The sequence below is a fragment of the Anarrhichthys ocellatus genome, unplaced genomic scaffold (assembly GCF_004355925.1).
Source record: "Anarrhichthys ocellatus isolate YVR2014 unplaced genomic scaffold, GSC_Weel_1.0 scaffold16, whole genome shotgun sequence".
NCBI classification, from domain to species: domain Eukaryota; kingdom Metazoa; phylum Chordata; class Actinopteri; order Perciformes; family Anarhichadidae; genus Anarrhichthys; species Anarrhichthys ocellatus.
The window spans coordinates 1,065,273-1,089,575 of record NW_022280046.1 but is presented as its reverse complement, the minus strand read 5'-3'; the positions used below and the strand labels follow the sequence as shown (position 1 = coordinate 1,089,575).

Genomic DNA, 24,303 nt, shown 5'->3' with positions numbered 1-24,303 from the left:
GGATCTGTATCCAGTAGAAAAATGTGTATTCTCCAATACTATTAATCATCTGCTAAACCCTGAATGATACAGTATTTAATTATTTTTTATGGCCACCATTGAATCCAGCATTTTTTTGTAATTACATTGTAAATACATGTATTTGCTAGTGAAAATATGATAAAGAAATGAATGTATAGGCCTAACATATTGTCAGGACATTCAGATTTATTGAAATGTTTGTAACACAACATAATGTTTTATATGTAGCTTTTGTTTTCGTCTTACTGTGTTTTCTTATGTATTATAGCCTCATTTATATCTGATATATGTCTTTGGACCAGGGCCCTTATAAATAAACTGTTCTGTAAACCATTTGTGACAGAAGCCAATGGGCGAGTCTTTCTTTGCAAAAATAATATAAAAAGGCCAAAATCAGGCTAATCTATACCAGTTCTCCTTTGTATAAACCTTATACAAACACTTGTAAAACGTGTGTTTGTGTAACCCTTTTCTCGAGTTATTTAAATGAATCTATCACAGAGGAGCTGTTCGTTTATCCGTATTTTGTCAGTAATCCAAAATCACGTTTATGAGTATCATCCAATTATTCGGCAATCATTTAAATATGTATGACCATGAATTCTATTTTATAATCGACGTAATGTGGTAGGTGTGTATGATAGGCTGCAAAGCTGCCAGCTGAAGGGAAACCATTGCCAGTACAAAAGCGTCTCAGTGCACGTCCTACTTGTGTCGCTCTACAGCAGGGCGATTCTGCGCGTTCCCGTGACTCGCCATAGAAAACAAAGCTTGAACGTCTCCCACAACAGCGAGGGGTGCAGACTTGAGGACTATCTGAATTTATTCTGGATACATCATGCTGGATATGGATCTACAGTGGGTGTAGCATTGTTGGAGACCGAGCCTTCACGGCCGGGGTTGACGGCAGGACATTAGCGAAAACGGACGAAAATAACATCAGTGGTTTTTTTTTCTCGGGGTGCTTTGTCTTGTCCACCTAACGATAGCAAACCATCATTCAAGATATCCAGCTAGTGACTACTAGCTGCCGCCGGGATGTATCGTCATGTTGTCACCTTAAAGTAGCTGCTAGGACTGTTGGATTGTGAAGGATACGCAGAAAACCTCTCCGAGGTCCCATCGGGTTGTCACCGGGACCTGAATCTGTGTTGGCCACAGTCGCGGAACCCACTGTTTTCGGCGATATGGCGGAGCAGGGCTACACATCTTGGTGAGTGCGCACAGGCATCGCGCTACCGATTAGTAGTACCGCTGGCTACCGTACGCTAGCTGCTGCCTGGTGATATAGGTCACTAAACCAACGCACTATATTCATGACAAGTCGCGGAAATACTCTCCACACAGACTCCTTCTGATGCATGTATCACCGTGGAGCGTGTAAAATGCCACTAATCCCATTCCCCCCCTGCAGCTCTGATATTGCTAACAGGCTGGTTAGCTAGCCGCGGCTAATCAGCTGCACCAGCTTACGCTATGCTAGCGCTACCTAGCTTCGGTTGGAACGGTGCTATTGTGAGCGAGTGCTACGGAGCTAGCTGCCTAGCTAACGTGTTAAGCTCACTCAGGTTAGCCAGCTGGTGAATGACTCGTTCGCTAACATCATCAGCGCTTGTTGTCTCAAAGTTGTAATGACACTGCAGGACAGTGTCAAATCGATTATTGAACATTAGCTGTGCCGGCAAATTAGTGTTAGCTGATTAGATGGCTAGCATTCGTCGTCGATCCGCTGTACACAATAACAAAGGTTCTGCCGTTGAGCTAAAGCTAGCTAACTGGCATCGCAGTCATGTCCCCCAAAAATACTATTTCAGGGTGAGGTTGGCATTGTGACACACGACAGGTTGTCCAAAAATAAACATGCGGAAACGTGAGGTATACAGACTATAAACAAGGTGAACGTTATAGCAGAATTTAAGTGCTTGGTGAGGAATAGATGAAGACAGACATGATGTGATCACTGAAATGCGTTGCCCCATGAATGAATATGTCCTGACTTTGGTGAGGCCTAGTTAATAAAATAGGATAAATTATGCTTGTTTGATCCCAGCAACACGGGTTGAATGTTAGCACAATGCTTAGAGCAGCAGCTTCTTATGTGTGTCTGGTCCAAACCAATACCTCTCCAACAGCAGACCAGGTTCATTGAATGGTAGAGGTGCACATAAATGCTTGTTTACTTAAATCTCATTTATTGTCACATTGTGATTACTTCCTGGAAATGTCTTTTAAGACTTTTATATTTTGACAAATTTATACTGGCTTTTTGTCATTGTAGTTTTCATAAAAAATCCTGTTTGCACTGTTGGGGAAATTGATTACAGGAGAAAAATGCCCAACCACTGCTGAATTTTCAATATGATGTAATATTAGGCCAGCAATTTCTCGTTAACAGACTACATTTATTGTAAGCGTGAATGCAAAGTGGTAGCAGTAGTTTTGGAAAATACCATCTTCTGGGTTTACATCTCCCCCTTTCTGCATTAATGTTAAGTTAGTAATAACTAATAATAGTTAATTAACTAATAAATTAGTTTATTTGCCAATAACGTGATGAAAATCCAATTTTACATGTTTGCCTAAGACGGCGTTAATTTAATATAGATTTGATGTTGTAGGTTTTCATTGGAAAAGTTTGCATGGAGTGCTTCTTTACAGTTATGAATTGTAACAGATATTTTTTGATGATGATGATCAGAGAACAAAGACACAAACAATGACAATCTATTGTGTGAGAAATGGCATAAATGTCACTGAAGAACTGTGGAGATCGGGGTGTATTTGTGTGGTCATACACACCTAAATGTCATAGAATTTCAATTTCCAGGTCTGGAGAAGTTTTGGAAAAATAAATGAACCCAGAATTTTTGGAAAAGTCATGGAAATTGACTTTGCAAAAACCTGTATACTATACTGTGGTGCAGATATGGTCAACTGAGAACAATCTATGCCGGTTGAACTAGTACTTAAATGTTTAAATTAGATGTTGCGTTGTTCTCTGTGCGGGCTAACGTCAGACTCTGACATGTTCTAGTTTGTCATGTATGAACAGAGAATTCAGAGAATGTATAGTCACTCAAATTTGCCTCAAAGGCATGGAAAGGTCTTAGTAAAATGTATTGGTAAAAATGTGTATGAACCCTGAGAGATGAGTAAAGGTGGCAAAACAGCTAAAGCTAAATGCTTGAAATTAGTTTTTTGCAGTGTAACTAAACTGATAAGTCACACTTGCTTTCAGCAAACAACTATAGCTATGTGAAGATACAGTGGAGTAATGTCTACCTGAGCATTACTCCACAATATCTTCACATAGCTATAATGAAGTCACTCTTGCGTGTCTTCTTCTCCTTGCTTTGTTGACATAGGCGGGCCGGCCGTACATGCATTTTAGCGCCTGTTCATGCATGCGAGCGTGCCCCCACTAGCTAGCTTTTCACTGCTCTCATTCGGCGATTACACCCAATTGCGCCGTCCCGGCCGACATTGTTGTTGTAAAAGTGTAGTACCCACCCTGAGGTTCCCCCTCAGGTAAACACTGTTCGCTCTGTCAGCACTTTTGTCATAGTTTGTCCATGTTGGGAGCCATGATCTACCGTCAAGACTGCCAAAGCTGCACATCTTCAAATCGTGTCGTTCTCATATCTTATCGTTAGGTAGGAGATAAAAGTGTATTTGCCGTGGTCATATTTGCGGTTTAAAAACGTTAATGCCGTTGCACTTGTTTATTTAACCGTGCCATAACATCTAACTTCATCACTTCTTACATTACCTGTTCAGTAGGTGGTCTTTTACTTCAGACCAGTGAGGGGAAATAACTTTCAGTTACATGATGCTCTGCTTTGTTGTTCCTGTTTTTAAATGAACAGATGGCAGCTTCATATCGAGCTCACCTAGTTGCACAAATCAAGCTGTAAGTAAGTCGTCTGGAAATTTTACCTCTGCCAGTTGTGTCTGTTGTTGTTGCACATCTTTGAGCCTTTGAACGCAACCCCGTGCTCCCATCGCCTTGGAAGCAGACAACGTACAAACGCCCAATAATGCATTTTTGAAACCATTATATTAAGATCATGGACATAAATAATGTAATTTGTTGTACTAGTGATGCTTGACTAAAGCAGGTTTTTAGAAGATACAGACCTCTCTGACATTGCTTGTGCAGACATTTGAATTGGATGCTGTGCTTGGCTGAATTTGCACAATTATTTATATATATATTCATCAATCACTGCCTGGATGAACTGCTGATAAGTAAACCGAGGCGTCCCCTGTTAAGGCTTGTGGTTTTGTAGGCGTTTTTTTTTTTTTTCTTTTTGAGAGCTTGCAAGTTGTAGTTTGATGACATGTTCAATCAGCCTTCGTGGCTTTCTTGCAGCTTGCTTCAATCCAAACCATCAGTAGGTGGCTTTATGCAACAAACGCGCTACTAGATCTATTCAGTAATGGAATTTTCTCCTTGTTTCGCTTCCTCATTTTGCAGCATGTCAAGTACCTCATGTACGTAAGAGCAGACCTACGCAGTTCTCTTATAGTGTTTGGTTTTACTTGTCCATCAAGGCGAATGCAGTGTGCCACTCTTCTTTGTGTTTTGTATCTGGGAAACATTGATCAGTCTCTGCACTTGTTGGTGCCATCCCATGAAAGCCTTTAATCTGTTCAGGAGGAAGAAGAAATGATCTTAAATAAACCATTATGTTTGGCCTGAACATTTCATTAACAGCTTTTGCTGCAATTGTGACAAAGGTGAATATGATGCGATGCTGTGTTCAATGTCGGGTGTCTGAAAAACATAGACATGTTCGCACATGTTTGTTGTTAAAGTAGCAGACAACACTTCTTTGTAACACAACGGTAAACAAAGGCACCCAGCTTGCCTTACGCTCTTGATTCAGTAAATGAGACAAAAGGGGGAAAAAATCCGTGATATAGTGACACCACTCTGCCCACACTATCAGGTGTAATATCCAGTATGAACAACCACATCAATCAAACTGAAAGTTTCAAATCCTGCCTGGAAATATGTGCAGTGTTTCCGACAAATCAAGTTGGTTGATCTTGGCTGAATGTAGTTATAATGTTGGTCATGAGCATGTCTGAAAAATATTGACGAATACCCACAAGAAGAAGCTGTAATTGTACTTGATAAATGACTTTCAGTGGTTGATTGTTTATCAGCTAATTGATTGGTTTAGCACTTGCGGCACACAGTTAATTCTGTGGGATTGTATGGGCGAGTGATTTGTAAGCGTTGCTGTCCATGTGTGGAGAAAATCCTTCGACGTTCAGTAACCACGTTACCCACCAACCTCCTCACTGCAGCTTGTTTTACTGCCTCGCACAATGTTTTAAAAGCTTCTTGCAAGTGTGCAATGTTATTATCGAATGTGTCGATATATTTGCCATCGACAACGATTGTTTCATCTGCAATCCCACACACAGCCCTGTATCAGCGATGGGGGAGTTTTAGAGAGGGATGCTGCCTGACATTAGTCAGTGCTGTTATTTACCTCGGACTACATACAAACCGATAACATGGCGTCGTCCCCGTCTGTGTAGCCGCTTCGTTAGTGTGAAACCAACAGTTTCTGAGGGTTGGTCAGAAATGTAATTTTGTTTTGTACTGATATCAAATAATATAAACATGCTATCATAAACATATTAACTGAGACTACATTGTCTTTTTTATTAAGGAATTTAGGAAAAATACTTCCTCAAGAAACATAGTTATTAAGATCTTATCCCCAAATCCTATTATCAAGGCTATCCCCGGTACAATCTAGTCCAAGCTCTGCCTTTCTAGACAAAGGAGGTGACGTTGAACTTAAAAATATTGACTTCAGCACATTTCAACTTTAACAGAAACATCTATTGTAAATGAGCGTCGGCTGCCTTTTTAAATGAGAATCTGTGGTACACCAAAAAAAAAAGACAAATGGCAGCAAGCACTGTTTAGTTCTTCTCTACAGTATATTTTAACTATACAGACACAACTAATGCTGCTGTGTTCTGCTGAGAGCACACATCGCTCTGTTTGAATCTTGACAGATTACTGAACACCTGTTGCCTGCATCTTGGAACAGAAGCTCCGCTTAAGATTAGCCATCAGAATTTCAAAGCCTAAATAGTTTTGATTCGGACATACAGCGGGTCCAATGCATCTTGAATTCCGAGGCTCAGACTTCTCCTCATAGTGTCCACGTGGTCTGAAAAACAATTGGCATAATGATTCAATCTGGACGTCAGTCTTGACATTTTCACCAGCAGCTAATATAAATATATGCATATGCCCTGCATCGTTCTGCGGGGCATACTTGTGATGCCCAACCCTCGCATGCCTCATTCAAACAAAGAAAAATGCCACTGAAGGGTGTAAACACACGCATACGCACACACACCAGAGCAGCAATGCGGGGGAGGAGTACTTATATTCATAGCGACAAAAAGATCATCTGTGATCACAAATTACATTCTTGTACCTGAAGGATGTAACCCATTACATCTGTAATTGGATGAGAAAGTGGAGGCAGATTAATGTTAATCCCCAATAGGAGGTCCAGCGGCAACCTTAAACTGGAGTGAATTATAGTGCATGTTAAGTTAATGTATATTCAGTGTGTATGATCTGGTGAGGACTGAGTAAGATATTATTTTATATATACAGTTGTGTGCAAAAGTGTTTGCCCCCTTCCTGATTTCTTACTTTTTGGCATGTTTGTCACACTTAAATGTTTCAGATCATCAAACAAATTTAAATATTAGACAAAGATAACACAAGTAAACACAAAATGCAGTTTTTAAATGAAGGTTTTTATTATTAAGGGGGGAAAAAAATCCAAACCTACATGGCCCTGTGTGAAAAAGTGATTGCCCCCTAAACCTAATAACTGGTTGGGCCACCCTTAGCAGCAACAACTGCAGTCAAGCGTTTGCGATAACTGGCAATGAGTCTTTTACAGCGCTGTAGAGGAATTTTGGCACACTCATCTTTGCAGAATTGTTGTAATTCAGCCACATTGGAGGGTTTTCGAGCATGAACCGCCTTTTTAAGGTCATGCCACAGCATCTCAATCGGATTCAGGTCGGGACTTTGACTAGGCCACTCCAAAGTCTTCATTTTGTTTTTCTTAAGCCATTCAGAGGTGGACTTGCTGGTGTGTTTTGGATCATTGTCCTGCTGCAGAACCTAAGTGCGCTTCAGCTTGAGGTCACGAACAGATGGCCGGACATTCTCCTTCAGGATTTTTTGGTAGACAGCAGAATTCATGGTTCCATTTACCACAGCAAGTCTTCCAGGTCCTGAAGCAGCAAAGCAGCCCCAGACCATCACACTACCACCACCATATTTTACTGTTGGTATGATGTTCCTTTTCTGAAATGCCGTGTTACTTTTACGCCAGACTGTAATGGGACATGCACCTTCCAAAAAGTTCAACTTTTGTCTCGTCAGTCCACAGAGTATTTTCCCAAAAGTCTTGGGGATCATCAAGATGTTTTCTGGCAAAACTGAGACGAGCCTTTATGTTCTTTTTGCTCAGCAGTGGTTTTCGTCTTGGAACTCTGCCATGCAGGCCATTTTTGCCCAGTCTCTTTCTTATAGTGGAGTCATGAACACTGACCTTAATTGAGGCAAGTGAGGCCTGCAGTTCTTTGGATGTTGTTCTGGGGTCTTTTGTGACCTCTTGGATGAGTCGTCGCTGCGCTCTTGGGGTAATTTTGGTCGGCCGGCCACTCCTGGGAAGGTTCACCACTGTTCCATGTTTTCGCCATTTGTGGATAATGGCTCTCACTGTGGTTCGCTGGAGTCCCAAAGCTTTAGAAATGGCTTTGTAACCTTTTCCAGACTGATAGATCTCAATTACTTTGTTTCTCATTTGTTTCTGAATTTCTTTGGATCGCAGCATGATGTCCAGCTTTTGAGGATATTTTGGTCTACCTCACTTTGTCAGGCAGGTCCTATTTAAGTGATTTCTTGATTGAGAACAGGTGTGGCAGTAATCAGGCCTGGGTGTGGCTAGAGAAATTGAACTCAGCTTTCCAAAGTGATAAACCACAGTTAATTTATGTTTTAACAGGGGGGGGGGCAATCACTTTTTCACACAGGGCCATGTAGGTTTGGATTTTTTTCCCCCTTAATAATAAAAACCTTCATTTAAAAATTGCATTTTGTGTTTACTTGTGTTATCTTTGTCTAATATTTAAATTTGTTTGATGATCTGAAACATTTAAGTGTGACAAACATGCAAAAAAATAAGAAATCAGGAAGGGGGCAAACACTTTTTCACACAACTGTATACCCATGCCTCACAGGGCAGCGTTTTGTAAAAGTCTTCATTGCAGCCTGCTGACCTGGCCCTTTAATGGTCAAGTTATGCATGCGGCTGGCTTGTCGGAGGACGGTATTGGAATTGTGTTATTGAAAACCGAGTCCGTTTGGCGAACAAGGACGTCTTATGGCGCTTTGGGCCGCCATCCAGCCCCTCAACAGTCCGGGATTGTATTTAGTTTTTAAATGTTCCATTCATCTATCGCACCCATGTTCTACAGGCTGCTTGTGCGCAGAATTCAGACCAACCGGTTCGATGCTAGAATATGAATGAGGCCCGAGGTAGATTAAACTAGCTGTCTGTCCGCTCGCTGTGTCGACAGTGAGGCAGTGACATCATTAGTGTCTGTGTGGAAGAACAAGGCCACTTTCTTAATCGCTGTCTTAGTGCTCGAGGCCAAACATTTAACCTGCTTAGTTTAGTACTTCCAAAAAAAAAAAAAAAAAAAAAGAACGGCACGTGTGATGCAGTAGTGTCCCTTTTCCACATGTTACCCCTCCTCTTAAACACCCTGTAGTCATTCCTGTACTACTGAATGAATGAAAGGAGACGGGAGATTCTTGTCTGTGAATTCCTGCACCACATACGTACCAGAATGAAAAGTGATTTAGAGCAGAGTCTTTTTTTTTTTTTATGCGAGGGCTGTTGTCTCCGTCAGTACTTGAAAGACAACTAGTGATGCGGCCCAGCGATGCTCGTAACTGAAATAGTATTCACTGTATGCGGAGTTAAGTTGCAGGTCCTGGCATTTCTACACATGAGAAATAGTGCCTAAGCAGATAGTATCCAAATTAAGTAACTACTGACCAAACCAAAATGCATTTACCCCATTCAGACCATGATGGTTTTAACCCTCCATGTTCATGCTCCATAACCAGGGTTTTATCTACGGTTGTAAGTATTTTGTGCATTTCTTTCTTACCTGAACTGATGATTAGGTTCAGATCTGTTAACATTGTAATTTAAACACTTCACCATGTTACCTTGCATGGTATCATATGTTGCAGACGAATTTATAGTCGGTGTGTCGAGTCGTAGTAGAGTGGGAGATATTGTTGCCTTTTTAAAAATAAGACCCACAGCTCACTAAATCAAACTTTAATAAAAAAAAAGAAATGCCAGTAGTGGGAATAAATAGCAGAAACTGTTACAGATGTTAAATCAACTCAATGTGTTTTTTATGTTTAGAACTTTATCTTGTCGTGTAACAAATGTTCAGCTCCTTCAGAGACGGCCGGGCTCAACTTGTGACTGCTGTTGCTTTTTGTTAATGTGGTTTTCCTGTGTGGAGCGTCCGTCATCATGATGTGAAAGACTTTCCCTCGGCCACTTTGCACCCTTTTGTAGCTCCGGCTCTCTTTTGTCTCGTTTATTATTCTCAGTATAATAAATACTCAATTATTTATTACATAGTGAGCAGGAAATTCTGCAATCAAACATCCACTGATACAGCCCGAAGTATTTACAATGTCTAAGCTGCGATACAGACGTGAGAGCTTCTAAATGTTCCGCGAGTGTGACGTTTAACAATTGAAAAATATTCAGGACTAACGATGTAACAGTGTCACTATTCAGTAACGACTTCAAACATACGTTTGGCAATAATGTGCTTCAATTACTTGTTGGCCAACATTCATCAATACAATATATCTGCAAGCTGATCTTGCTGATCTTTAGTGTTGTACAAGTGCATTTTATATAAAATGTGGTGCATTGCATTCTGGGAAACCTGTAGTCATGATTTTCGGGGCATCACTTGAAGCAGCATCGGCCGATACCAAACACCGATCATTGGCTCTTATCTTTTAAGACATGATTGTGATTGTTTACGACCAAAAATAGAAAGGTATCAGTGGTTTAGCCGGCCGTGTGGATCTGCCGATAGCTAATAAATGTCAGCGTTGGATGCAGACCCTGATGAAATTTGGGGGGGGAGCTAAGCTGGTGATGACATTATTAGGGGTCACTGGTTGGTGTTTTTTTAAAAATCCAGACTGACGGGAGAGACAGACGGGTCAGGATTGGGGTCAAATCTGCACCTCTCACATGAAGGCAGCCGCTTCACAATGGCAGCCTTGTCTTTGCCCCAGAAAAGGTCTGAATTATAATGTTGCATGTGAAGTCTACGCTACATCAACGCCCTCAGATCATTGACACACGGGACACAGTTTGGTGCTTAAATGCAGCATCCGTCTGCAAAACTAAAAGCCCGATTACGCATGAAAAAAAAATACATTTCAGGATTAGTTACATATGTTTACAACCTCTTTGTTTCTGAGAGCACGGAAAATCTGTTTGTTTAAAAATAAGCTGTAGGAAGTTTTAAAGCCACGTTCATCCTTCATCTAGAACGTACACTTTGTCTCTCCTGGACCAGAACCGAGATGCCGCCATCTTTATTCTGAAGTAATACTCTTTAACAGCATCTCTTGGCCAAGGACTTGCATTGTGATGTCCTTCATCAGCTCCTGTTTGTTTTGTCTAGTCTTTCTCACGTCACACAAAAACAACAGATTGCAAGGAGTAGGATGTAGGTCAAGGGGAATTTAGATTATTTTTGGCAGCAAGGCGAGGCCAGTCAAACGCGGAAGTCTGTCACTGACTGACTGAGTCACTAAGTGAGTGAACACATTTTCTTGTGCGGTAATTTCATGACCAGGCTCGCTTGGCGCACCTGGGATCAGTAGGCCCGCATTATAGGCGGGTCCATTAGAGGCTGTTGTAATCATGGCCGATCACATTCTTTACTTTTAGGCCTTCTGTATAGCTCCACTAACTTTCACATCTCAATAATGATATATATCACAATATAGCATGTTTTCTGGAAATTCAATAGTCTATATAAAATAACCACTTCGCAAAGCCTATTTTTATTTACTGTTTTGTGAATTAAATACTTAACAAATGTAAAGCTTTCTCATTTAATTAAGAATGTGAACAGAAAGTGAATAGTTTCAAGTAAAGAAGTGTTTTGAGCTGTATATTGACTCTGTTTACATGCCCACAGTTATTAGATTAAGACAATAGTTTGACAAATAGTTTAATTTCACCACACTGGACGATATCAGTCAGCAGAGTTCTTGGGTGCAGGAGTTGAACAACGAAGCTGATGAATGAAGAGAGTCCTGCACACTGCTGTTGGAAAAAACTACTAAACATTTGGGGTTCCCAGTGGACCGTTGCACATTAATCTCCACCATTATTATGCAGAGAGATCCGTGTCCTGAGCTGGATGTGCTGTTGTATTCTGAGGTAATTGAGCTTAAAGGGACAGTTCACCCCAAAATCCAAAGTGCATATTTTTCCTCTTACCTGAAGTGTGTCAATCTAGAACAATTTGGTTGTGAGTTGACTAGTTTATGAACCGGTAGCTGACGGAACCCGGTCAGAGTTGACCGATGCTGCGCAATGATTGGCCAATCATTGGCCAGTCTGTGTTTAAGGGGCGGGACTTTGCGATGGGTTTAAATTGGTTTATGCGTTTCAGCCCGTTCAGGCATTTTCTTTTGTTATGTTACTTTATGTCTGTGTGATGTTAGTTTTTCTTTAAATATCATACAACGCATACATTCCACTTTATATTATTTAGTACTGATTAAAAATGAACTGTGAATAAGTAGCTACCCTTTATAAAGCACCTTTTGAACAAGCGATGTGCTGTACAATATAACAAATAATATAATATACATGAAGATATTTGCGCCTCTGTGTGTGGGAATATAATCATTTATTTCCCCTTGTGGGATTGAGACGTATACGTCTTCTCTATATGCTGTTGTCGAGACTTAAATTGCACGTCTTTCAATGTTTTTTTAAACCACAGCTATTTGATGCTTATTTTCCAAGCTGCGGATGAGTCATATGCTCCCAAATTACATCAGTAGGTCCAATTATAATGTAGAAGACCATATTGTTGTTGTGAGAAGAGACCCCCCCTCCTTTTGTAGAGAGTTTCCAATGTGCCTAGAACCATATGGGTCACATTTGATTTATTGATTTTCATAATCGATCGCTTGTTTATTTCCCAGTTCTTCTTTTTTTATTTTTAACAACAAAATTTGCAATTCTTATATTCAGCACACTAATATCAGGGGAATAGAATATCATCGTGTTGTTGAAGCGGGCCGTATCGGTGTGTCGTGTGTTTGAAATGTTTTCACGTTGTGTTTGATGTTCTTGTAGATCGTCACTGAAAAGGATTTTAAATTCTTCTAGTTTTCTATTTTTGACTTCAGTGGTTTATTTGAACACTTAAATTGTCGACGCAGTTCCCCAAATATACACACTGTGCAGGTCAGTTGTATACATTGTTAAATGCATGCCGTACTTCTTAATCTTGATTCCTGATCCAACATTCTCCACACGCATCAGTGTTTGTTGTTGGAAGCAGACTGTTTCGGGCTGCTTTGAAGGGGTTAACGTGACTCGTGTACCTGCAGAGTCACAGTCGGGGTTGTAAAATCACCAAAGCCGATGTGATATTATCAAAGTGCCGCATCTGGAATAATTGACCAAAGTTACAGTTAGCTTGCTAGTTTCCATTTTTGTCTCAAACAACACGTGTGTTTTCACTCACCTGAGCTTGCAATCAATCATCAATCTGGTCAAAAATGAAAAATGCCAGAACTTGCATAACTATAATCATCAATATCAAGCTGCAGTCGGCTAACTGGCTTCGATGCAACTTTCCGTGTGTAAAAGATTGCAGTTAGGACAAACAAAAGGAGGAAGCAGCAGATTAAAAAGGACTTAAAGTCTTTTCACAACACCGTTTGTGTATATAAGGATTATTTACTTTTCTTTTCTACTTTGCTGTTCGTGTGATGTTTAAGGAAGTGACAACTTCTGTTAAGTAGAAAACTAATCAATGTAATGTCAATAAATATACATTTTATTTAGGAAGTGCTTAACAATACAAAGAACACGGTGTACTTTTGTCTCCAGTGTTGCACTAAAGGTGATGGGGGATGTTTCATTAAATACACTTTTGTCTTCTTCTCTGTGTCCTCTTTAGGGCCTACTCCCTAGTTGACTCCAGCCAGGTGTCCACCTTCCTCATATCCATCCTCCTCATCGTCTATGGCAGCTTCAGGTGAGTGTCACTAAATACACACTTCAGCTGTTAGAGGGGAGTCAACAAGGACTTACCGAGCACGTCTCGCAAAGACCTACAGTCTCAAATGTCATCACTTTCACTTCAACTCTTCATCCTATTAGACGTTTGTGTGATAATAAGTCATAGCGATTATTAAGTTATGGGCAAATACATGTTTTGTGAGGTAGGTCACTTAGCCTTTGACCACCAAATTCTAATCGGTTCAATCTTGAGTGGACGTATGTGTTTTAAGTATTCTACTCTGCACCGTGAGATGCTTCCAGTATTAGACACAGCAGATATTTTACTTGTCAAAGGTGTCACTAATACCATTAATGCTCAAGTGTCTCTGTAAGCCTCGACTGTGTGACAGTGAGCCAGCATGCACGATACCAGAACCCTGAAACTGAAGCAGCTAAATGCAAATTCAGCCGTCATTCATTTCATTAATGACTCTTGTGTTTTGCGTTTTGTAACGATGTCGAAATGTCTTCAGTGGAAAAGGCCTTCCCCTGTAAGATGGGAACACGCCTGGAGAATAAAGAACTAAATTACATTTTTGTGCATATATATGTAATAATTCTTCTAAGCGTATTTGATTTTTACAACTATCGGTACGACTGTTGACGTCAGATGTGAATAGGAAAGAAAAGCAAGGAAATGGAGATATTTTGTGGGGTTGACGTGAGACACGTTCAGCTTAAGTTTTCGGGTCTTTTCAACACCATTACTTCCACTAATTAATTCACCGTCGAATAAGTATTTTTAAGTCTCCTACACAGCCTCATATGAATAGTTTACGTGCTTCTGAGATTCTGATTACTGCTGTCTGAGTCCTACTCACTCCCTGTGTGTCCCTCCCCTCCTGCAGATCATTAAACATGGATTGTGAGAACCAGGAGAAGGATAAAGACGGTAACCCCATGCCGGGGACCTTCAATAACGGCTCAAACAACAGTGAGTGTCTGTATCCTTCAGACCTTGCAAAACCTAACGCACAAAAACAAAACCAATCCTTTTTTTTTTAATGTGCAAGTATTCACTTCTCATGTTCTGTGTTGCAGGTATTCAGACTATAGACTCCACACAGGCGCTGTTCCTGCCCATAGGAGCCTCGGTGTCTCTGCTAGTCATGTTCTTCTTCTTCGACTCGGTACAGGTGGTCTTCACCATCTGCACGGCAGGTGAGTGCCGCTCTTCAACGTAACACAAAACGGCAGAAGCACTTCAACAAGGCTTTCGCGTTCCCGTTCAGTAGTCGGACACCGGGGCAGGCCTCTTTAAACTGTGGTTATTGAAACTGTAAAGGCCGTTAGCCGCCCCATTAAACTCAACGAAAACGACCGGGACGAGCAGTCCTGTTCGTCAGGCCTTCGGTTTGACTGCGACCCATTTGTTCTTCTCCTCAGTTCTTGCAACAATTGCATTTGCATTCCTCTTGTTGCCGATGTGCCAGTATCTGACCAGACCCTGCTCCCCGCAGAACAAGTAAGCAAATCATGTGGATTCTGTGTGTGCCTGTTGTCGCTCAAGGGTTTAGTCTCGCGTGTCTTTTTGAAAATATTTATAAAGCTCCGTGCTTCAGCATATTTGTGAAATCAGCTTCCTGTCAATTAAAACTGTCTGCGATGCTTAATAATGCCACTGGGAACAAGTAGGAAGGAAGTTTTGTTATTTCAGGTTTTATTTATTTTTTTACTTACTGCATACAAAACATTTTAATAGCCTAGAACAAGGAATCCCCAACAACACTACCCACCCACTCAATAGCCAATATGAACGCCTCCTCTCTGGTTACAGATCCAGAGCTTCCTTTCTCCTTTCACTGAAGCTTTTATCTGCTTTACAGAATCAGCAATAACCCAAAACCCTTTTTCTACTCAGTGTTACGGTTGTTGTTATGTTCATGAATAGAAGCTGCTCCGGCTGTGCTTTGTACATTTATTATTCACTCGTCTCCGTCCCTTTGTCATTTCAACAGTAACGGTTTAGCCAGCGTTAGCTAACCCTTGTTATGAATTACGTTATGAATCACGAGCCTAAACGTTTTATAGTCTTCTCCGGGTCTCACTCGCTCCACTTGTAGAGATCAATGCTCTCTCGGTTGTTCTTTGCTCGTGTGTAAAATGAATCGGCCTGTAAATGTTTGCCTGCACATTTTCTAATGCTGGAAACAATGTCCTGTCCACCCGCCTCTCCGTACCGTTCTGAAGTCTTCTTCTCTCGGTTCTGTATGATTTGGACGACACTCGATTGAGGGTGTCTCTTCTTTGTCTTGTTGCAGGATTTCTTTTGGCTGCTGTGGGCGTTTCACTCTGGCGGAGCTCCTGGCCTTCTCCCTCTCCGTCATGTTGGTGCTCATCTGGGTGCTGACTGGACACTGGCTTCTCATGGACGGTGCGTCTCTCTCGGTCCCGACTCTTGTGCCAGTGTTCCCATCCACCAGAATTCAGTTCATTTATTTTTATTCAATATTCCTGTGATCTACGAGGATCCACAGATTTCGTGACATTAATCTGAACCGCAGGGTGGTTCGTGGTTCACATTAGTAACATTTCCAATTATTAGACGGTGATTTGAAGTGTGTGAGGAGACGTTCTGTTAGCATAGCTGCTAACGTTGATGCTGCGGAGTAGTGAAAATACATTCAGCCATCTCAATCTTTAATAAAGGCTAGAGTCTGGACAAAATGTTTCATCTTCTGTTGAAGAAGGAACTTGACATCATGACTCATACAATATGAAGTTTTTAGCAACAATATTTTAAGGCTCTTACTGCAGTGTGATGCACTCTAAATATACACTGATGTTAGGCAGCTGTTAACTGCCATTTAAGCTATCTAGCCTTTCAAAGTTGGCATCTTAGTGACACACTGACAAAATGTGTGTGTGTGTGTGTGTGTGCGCACCATTTATTTAACCCAGTTGACTTTTGTAATTTGAAACATATTACTGGAAGTCTCCTTCAGTAATCGCTGCCTTGACACAAATGGCAGCATTTCAGCATCAAAAATAAAAGTACTTGCACAGATCAAACGGTTTGAATTGAGGAAAACGATCTGAAGAATCAATTTAAAAAAAAATGTAGAAGAGTTTGACCTAACCGTGTAGGGCTTTTTTTTGCACATCTGTTAATTGAGTTTTAACCTGGTGTTTCTGCTTAATTGCAGATAAAGATCAGGCTTCACTAATATTAGTTTTATACTATTTGTATCGTGTGGTCTAAACATTACCAATGACTACAGAGTGTTGTCAGGTCCAAAAGTCAACATTTATCGAAAAAATGATGTCCAAAATTCACGTTTTTATCTGACAAAATATTCTTCTTCAATTCACACGTGTGAGCTTTTAACCTTTTTATAAAATAACATTTTAACTGAGATCAATAAACGGTTTGTTCTCCTACATTAGGGGAGGCACTCGCCTCTATAAAGGGGGCTGTCTGGCCCTTTTTGAGGGGGATGACGTCTCAATAGAAGCTTTGAATGTAAAAAAAAAAAAAAATGACATTGGGTCCAGTCCAGTCCTAGAAGCACGACAAACTGTGTCTCTGCATTGGAACCAGTTAAATAATGTTACAGTGCCCCCTGGGCTCCTATCACCATTACACCTGCTGTAGTAAATGAACACCACAGTAGACGCATGTCTTTTAACGTGTGAAATGCAGCCATTGTAACAAACATTTACTTTAAATGACTCAGATCGTCTCCCATGTTTAATCTCAACACCATCTAGTGTCTCATCAGTGCACCCAAAAGTGAATTAAGACATTTCATTAGAATAATCTGACTAATTAATTAGGCCTGTGTGCACAGTAATGAATGTTTCTTAAAGTCGGTGCCCACATTGCTATTTCGCCTCATTTCCGCTCAGACTTGGAACTGTGTTATTAACATATCTTGTGTGCGTTTCCTCCCTGCAGCTTTAGCCATGGGCTTGTGTGTCGCCATGATAGCCTTCGTGCGGCTTCCCAGTCTGAAGGTGTCCTGCCTGCTGCTGTCAGGACTGCTCATTTATGATGTATTTTGGGTAAGACACACTCCCATTCAAAGCTCCACCCCAATCACAGCTGACATACAAGCCACAATCATTAACAAAATGTCTTTGTATCAAACTTAAAACAAAATGGTAATGATTCAGCTTATGAAAGCTTTTACATGCGTTTTTTTTTTAAACATACATGAGTTACTTGCTGCTTGGGAAGTGACTCATTTTACATTTTCCAGCCACAATGTGTGTGTGAAAGACCTGGGTAGTGAGCATTGGTGCCGTATCAATACTCACTAGTATGCAAAATTCAGCCTCCATAAATGCAAATGAAGAAAGGTAAACGATGAAGAGGAAGGCGAGCGTGCTACAAGCCATAATTAGGATGATCATCGAAAATTCCTCTTGAGAAATTACAAAACATTGATGTCTAGCTTTGTCTTATTCTGGCATTGGTAGATTCAGGTTTGAATTATTAGTCGTATCTGGCATCGTCCCGATTCTGGAGCCGCGCCTGCACACAAAAGCAACGGCCGCTTAGCAGCTAAAGTGGCACCAACGTCGAGGGGGAACCGGTATCACGAACGCTGGTTTTATTATGAGGATGTGCATCAGTGGGTTAGAGAGTGACGGAGGCGGGGAGTCATGTTCTTTTGAGTTTGTTTGATGAATGTAATTGTTTTTCCATAATTTAATTTAACCGCTGAACAAAGTAATCGGTTAAGATCTTATGAGCACCTTGCTGCTTTAGATGCATTATCTGTTTCATTCAGATAATTATGCGTTTGTTTAAATAGTTGCTTGTTAGAAAGGATAAAAAAAGAAAGGATAAAAAAAAAAAAAGGATTAACGTTGTCATTTGATTGCAGAAAACCGCTTCTCTCAGGTTTTGTCAGACTACGTTCTGCACACAAATACAACCTGAACTTAAATCATAACTGACTCTGCACAACACACCGCTTCTGCTGCTGTTCTACCAGTGAACACGTCAACTACGATATCTCTCATCTTCACCGTGGCCCGTCACTGTTTATTTCCCCGCTGACCGTTAATGTTCACAACAACGTTATGCGAGACAAACGTTAGATGAATCTGATAAATGATCTCCACCTGCTTTGAGGAGCTGAAGCAGCGATGGAGTCTGATTAAAGATATAAATCGGGGATTCAGACGATACATTCGGAGCTTTAAAATCTAGAGCTGAAACTATTAATAGCAAAGTGTATTGATTATCATTCTGATGATCAATTAATAAAGTTATTCTAAATGCCAAACGGGGCTGCATCTTCTCAAGGATGGGTGTTTTCTTGCTTGTCTGTATAAGATTACGAATTGCGGCTAAATTCCTCTTCCCTCCACAGGTGTTCTTCTCAGCCTACATCTTTAACAGTAATGTGATGGTCAAAGTTGCAACCCAACCTGCTGAAAATCCCATAGATGTTCTGTCCCGGAAGCTCCACTTGGGACCAGGGATGGGCCGCGACGTCCCCCGTCTCTCATTACCTGGAAAACTGGTCTTTCCCAGGTAGGAACCATGCGGAGAAAACAATCCAACACTTATGTGCTGCTGTAATTAGCATTATAACCTCACTAACCCTAAAATGACAAATGAAATACAAGCGGTACATGTTTATTGCACATGACTCTGTGTCATGTACCCAAATGTATTTCTACTTCTTTTTTCCCGACGCGCGCAGCTCCACAGGAAGTCACTTCTCGATGCTGGGAATAGGAGACATCGTGATGCCGGGGCTGCTGTTGTGCTTCGTCCTGCGCTACGACAACTACAAGAAGCAAGCAAATGGGGAAGTCCCTTTGTCCGGACGCATGCAGCGCGTCTCCTATTTCCACTGCACTCTCATCGGATACTTTGTGGGTAAGAAGAGCAATCGATGGACAGACGGACGGATGCGAGAGGTCGAGGGTTTTATTGTGACTGTGTTTGGCATGTTTCGGGGTAATAGTTTTAGGTGTTCGGGAGCCAGTATAATTGTGATTGCTGATGATGTGAATCTGTCTTCAGGTCTGCTGACTGCCACCGTGGCCTCCAGGATCCATCGCGCGGCTCAGCCCGCTCTGCTCTACCTGGTGCCCTTCACCCTGCTGCCTCTGCTCACTATGGCCTACCTGAAGGTACGGGTTAGAGGACGAGAAAAACTAAAGTTAGGTACACATTTGATTCATCTCTCATGTCCAAACTTGTGTTTGCTGTCCACAGGGGGATTTGCGGCGCATGTGGTCCGAGCCCTTCCACACCAAGACCAGCAGCTCCCGCTTCCTGGAGGTATGATGCACCCTGGGATAAAAAAAACGACCAGTGCGGGGAGGACTGCTGATCTTTTACCTTAATTAGAGGGAAGGAGAGAGGGCGCACTCACAGTGAGGCCATGTTGTCATCACTTGTTCATGCTTTCCGCCAATCTTCTGTGAAAACCCTCAGAAGGACACCAGTGTGTGGATCACAACGCCCCAACACGATTCATTGTTGGTACCTACATCCTCCCCGTTTCATCGCCGCTTCCTCTTTTCTCTTTTTTAGCACATCCTGCCGACGCCGTGTTTGTCTCTCTCCCCCCCCCCCCCCCCCCCTCTCCTTTTTCCGTTTTCTCTGCTCTTTAGTTAGTCTCATTTGCCACTTCTCTCCCAAGGCTCCTTCCATTCGTCAGGCCTCTTCTCGCTGCGATTTCCTTCTTTCCCTGCGTCTTTAAATTTCTCTGCATCTCTGTTTGTCCCCGACTCGGATGAACTCGAGGGCCAAGCCTCCCCCCTTTTTGTGGACTTAGGGTTGTGAGACATGGCTGGGGTTTCTATATATATTTTTTTAGCATTCTCGTGGTCATTATTATTGGTATTCTTATTATTATTATAGAACGATTTAAACAAACTGAGAAGAGGCGGAGTGTTGCAGTGGCACAGGACAGTGCTCGGGAGCAGCGACACAGTAAAGGAGAAGAGTCTTCCCCCTCCATCCGTCTCCCTCTTCCCCCCCCCCCCCCCTGCTTTCTTCATCTGTCACTTCATCCCTCCCACCACAATGGCTTTTTCCCCCAGTACTCCCGCCCTCCAACACTCCCCGCGAGCCCCACCTGCATCCTCTCTGTTCATCTGCTGTCCCCATTCCCTGCCCTCACAGATAACTATGTATTTTATTTAGAAAAAGTTTTATTCTTGGCATATACAGAAATGCATTATAAATTGTTAAGCTGCCCCCAGCATTTTAGGGGCCGCTTCTATTTGTATATATGTGTATTTGCGGTATCTTGAGTTTGTATTTGTGTTTGGGAGCATGTTGAATAGGGTGGGAAACCAACGCCAGCCAACAGCTGAATTTTGGTGAATTTTGGCTGCCGGTTTTGTCGAACCGACTGGTGAGCATCCATCACTTACAGGTTGTTTTCTAAAGTTTGTTGGCTTGTGTGATAGAAATGTAGCTGATGGATCTTTGGGATAAAAAAACAAACATCTGCATCGGTGGCTGGTTTCCTGCTCTAGTGTCCAGTGTGTTGGATCAAACGGTTTCATAAACACGACATGTCTAATGGAAACAGTTTGTGTCCTAACTTGTTAAAAAAAAGTTACAGAAAACTCAACAGGGGGCAATTTGTTTTTATCGGTCTTTCTTCGGACAGTTGGAAATGTAAACAGTGTTTTTTTTTTTTTGTTTTTTGTTTTTTTTTCAAATAAATGAATGTTGAATTCATTTTAAGGTATGCTATGTTACTTTTCATCATGAAGCCACATCATACATCATGCTGGGTAATTTCTCTTGTGCACATCCTAAATGTACATGTATTTATGGCCATGGAGACACTTAAAGCATCAAATTTTAGACATTATAAATGTCTGAGCATGGTGATATCTGATCGGTTTGTGTACGTTTTGACGTAAGAAGTCGGTGGAACAGCACAACAGCACACGTCATCTGAACTTCACCTCCATCGATGAAGACCATCGTGAAAGTTTGGACTCAAAGCATTGGAGATAAGGGAAGACGTACCGAGGTGGTTTTCATATGTAGTTACAGATGAAGGGTACTCTGTGTGGACGATTAAGTGTGTTTGTGTGTGTGTGTGTGTGTGTGTGTGTGTGTGTGTGTGTCATCGCATAATAAAGTCTGTTTGGAACTAAAGAGGGGATAAAATCAGTTATGAAATTAGAAATAAAAGTTCACCCATAGGATGTTTTTCTGTCACCACTTGGTCCCCGACAGTCTCTTTTTCTTTTCTTTTTTATGGTCCTTCCACTTTTTTGTGGTGCTTGTCAGTTAATATCTAATGTATACTGGAAAAAGTGTGAGCGATTGCACAGCAGGAAGTCGGAGAGACGTACGGACGATGCAGTTTGCTCGCTTTTTGTTTTTGTTTTTTACTTTTCTATGCTATCTGGCCGTGCATGTTTAGTGTACAGTGTATCATTTCTCAGACTGCATCGACGGGGCTACTGCAGTTTTGAGTCTCTGCTGGCCGACGGCGAGGCACTGGACCTAATGAGCTCGCCTACAAAGAGCAGCGTGAGTGGTTGGACAAAGGCTGCGGGTCAGAAAGACTGCGATTGGTCAGCTCTGACCTCCTGTGACTGATTCACAAAGGCTGAATATTAATAAGACGTGAATGCCGTCGGGTTGGGACACCCGGCCTGCCGCTCAGTGCGGTCGCCTAAACTCGGACATCATGGGAACCACAAGGCCCCTTCACCTCTTCATGGACATGGACAGAAAATATATAGATCTATATACATATATATGTGTGTGTATAATATGTATACACTCATATATGTGTGTATATATGTACATACATAAATATCTGATGATGATCATGGTGAAAACAACAAAAATGTTTTGTTTTTTATAGAAAATGAATTCCTTTTTACCCGGTTAGTATTTTTATTTTTTTCCTTTAGTTCTTTATTTTATTTTATTTTTATTTCCACCTCTTCTCCCCTCCAGCAGAGGACTCCAGCTCTGTTGGTGTATTGATATTACGGCTGAATGGATTCTGTATAGAACAATGGTGAATAAATAAATTAAGAACTGTGTAGTGAACCATGAATCCTGAAGCGCTTGATCTAAAACACTTTGTCTCCTTTTAACCCCTTCCCTCTGCCCTCTCCCCTTCTCTCCCTCCTCGTTCAGGATTCTGCTGTAAATAAACATGACTCTAACTGTAACACCGGTGTGTCTTTTTCTTCGGCTCACCGGTTTATTAAAGACTTACTTGCTTATTTACATCCACTTCATGTATTGGACAACCGTAGTTACTTTTCAGATTCAAATTTTTAATTAAAAAAGTCATCAGCTTGTAAAATACAATTCATTGTTAAAGGTTAAACCAGTGGTTCCCAACTTCTCAAAAACATTTTACCCAATTTATTTACTCCATTTCTTTTTTTATAAAAGCATTAGGAGTACAAGTACAGTATACTGTGTGTACCATGAGCAATGACAAAAAATGAAACCCAGACTGTTCTTGAAGTACTGCGAACTACATCTAGTACACAGAATACACAAGACCCACTCAAATCAATAAACTGCTGGATGAAGGATTTGTACACAAAGTGTAACAATTGTGCCAAAGAATAATCATGTCTACAATGCACATAATGTGCAAGATGCTATTTCTGGCGCACGTCTGGTTTGGCTTCAATGGCATTTAGTATTTCTACTGAAATGAAAAACCAGCCTTCCTTACAATGAATGTAGCTGAAAAGAGTTTGGAATCTTTGTTCTAGTTTTCCAGTAAAATGTGAGCGTCATCACATCTCCGGTAGGCCAGCCAGGAGCAGACCGTGTGCGTTTGAAAGAGGTTCCAGTTTCCGATGCAGCTTTTTAGGAGTTTGCAGAAGCCGTACAGCATCAGCATCTTCCCACCTTGGCTGAAAGCATCACTATCAACAGGCAGTTTGCATAAATCTGTGTTAATTCAACTTTGTCCAGCAGATGGCAACACAGTACAAACATCTGAAAACACTGTCGGAGTAGTCGGTATTATGAAAGGCCTGATGTAGTTTATGTACTCAAACACACAATGCTCACCATATTTGTATGCACGGAGATCTCAACCAGGATCATAAGCTCATTTTACAGAATAACGATCTTTGAGCAGCTAAATGTACAAACACGCAGACAAACCGCAGCAGTGTAGCATTCATGTTCATGTACATGAGGTTGCACAATCAGAACAATCATTTAAAAAAAAATCATCCCTGGATCAGGCAGTTAACTGAAATGAAAGGCGTGCGCTCATCCAAGAAAGGTAATAATTGGTTCCTGCAGTGCACTGTGGAGAGATCTTGTGAGCCTTCGTGGGAAAATGGCTGCCTCAATGACAGACCAAAGACGCTGAGTCAAGAGTTTGTAGAAAGGCTGCTGCAGAATGAGAAAAACCTCCAGAAATGCTGAGTTTCTTCTCCCTTAGTTCATATCAGTAGCGGAAATGAAGCCTTTTTGTCTGTTTGATTCACTTTAGCTGCTCAGTGATAACAGGTCTGTGGACAATCAAACGTAGAGTAGAGGATATAAACGCTTGTGTTTGAGCAGAGCTGTGAATGTAGAACAGCATGAGGAATAGAGCTTTTCTGGAAAATGTGATTGCTCTCATTGAGCAAATCCATTTAGCCTCCTGTGAACTTCCAGTTTAATGAAAAGATACCGCGAGGACTTATTTTAGATGTCTGCTTCCCCTTGTGAAGTTCAACCGAGGTGCAATCTGTTGTTTCATTCTCAAAGGAGCTGAATTTCAGTATTTAGTGTTCTTTGTTGCCGACAGACGGACGGAACAGCCTGACCTACTGGCTGACTGGCTGCTTCCCTGGATGGATGGATGGATGGATGGATGGATGGATGAAGTGGACAATGGGGGGGGGGGGGGGGGGGGGGGGGGGG

At 41.5% G+C, this 24,303-nt stretch overlaps 1 protein-coding gene across 2 annotated transcripts; it reads left to right on the top strand.

Annotated features, from left to right (window-relative positions):
• Positions 1-685: 685 nt before the first annotated feature.
• sppl3 (signal peptide peptidase 3) lies at positions 686-22,457 on the top strand. Of its 2 annotated transcripts, none has more exons than XM_031855747.1 (11): positions 686-1,234; positions 13,357-13,434; positions 14,309-14,394; positions 14,502-14,621; positions 14,847-14,925; positions 15,722-15,834; positions 17,359-17,465; positions 18,785-18,948; positions 19,121-19,299; positions 19,447-19,556; positions 19,642-22,457. In XM_031855747.1, exons 1-11 carry the CDS (start codon positions 1,209-1,211, stop codon positions 19,711-19,713), a joined length of 1,134 nt encoding a protein of 377 aa, XP_031711607.1. In that variant the 5' UTR covers positions 686-1,208; the 3' UTR covers positions 19,714-22,457. The 2 variants fall into 2 exon arrangements, with proteins under 2 accessions (XP_031711607.1, XP_031711606.1); XM_031855746.1 differs by having other exon boundaries at positions 687-1,234; positions 14,309-14,400.
• Positions 22,458-24,303: the final 1,846 nt, after the last annotated feature.

What these genes read in the sequence shown, in the direction of transcription:
- sppl3 (XM_031855746.1), top strand. Translation starts at nt 1,209, where the DNA reads ATGGCGGAGCAGGGCTACACATCTTG. An exon ending in CCCTGCTCCCCGCAGAACAA is followed by an intron (nt 14,926 to 15,721) that starts GTAAGCAAATCA and finishes GTCTTGTTGCAG; the next exon opens with GATTTCTTTTGGCTGCTGTG. An exon ending in ACACTGGCTTCTCATGGACG is followed by an intron (nt 15,835 to 17,358) that starts GTGCGTCTCTCT and finishes TCCTCCCTGCAG; the next exon opens with CTTTAGCCATGGGCTTGTGT.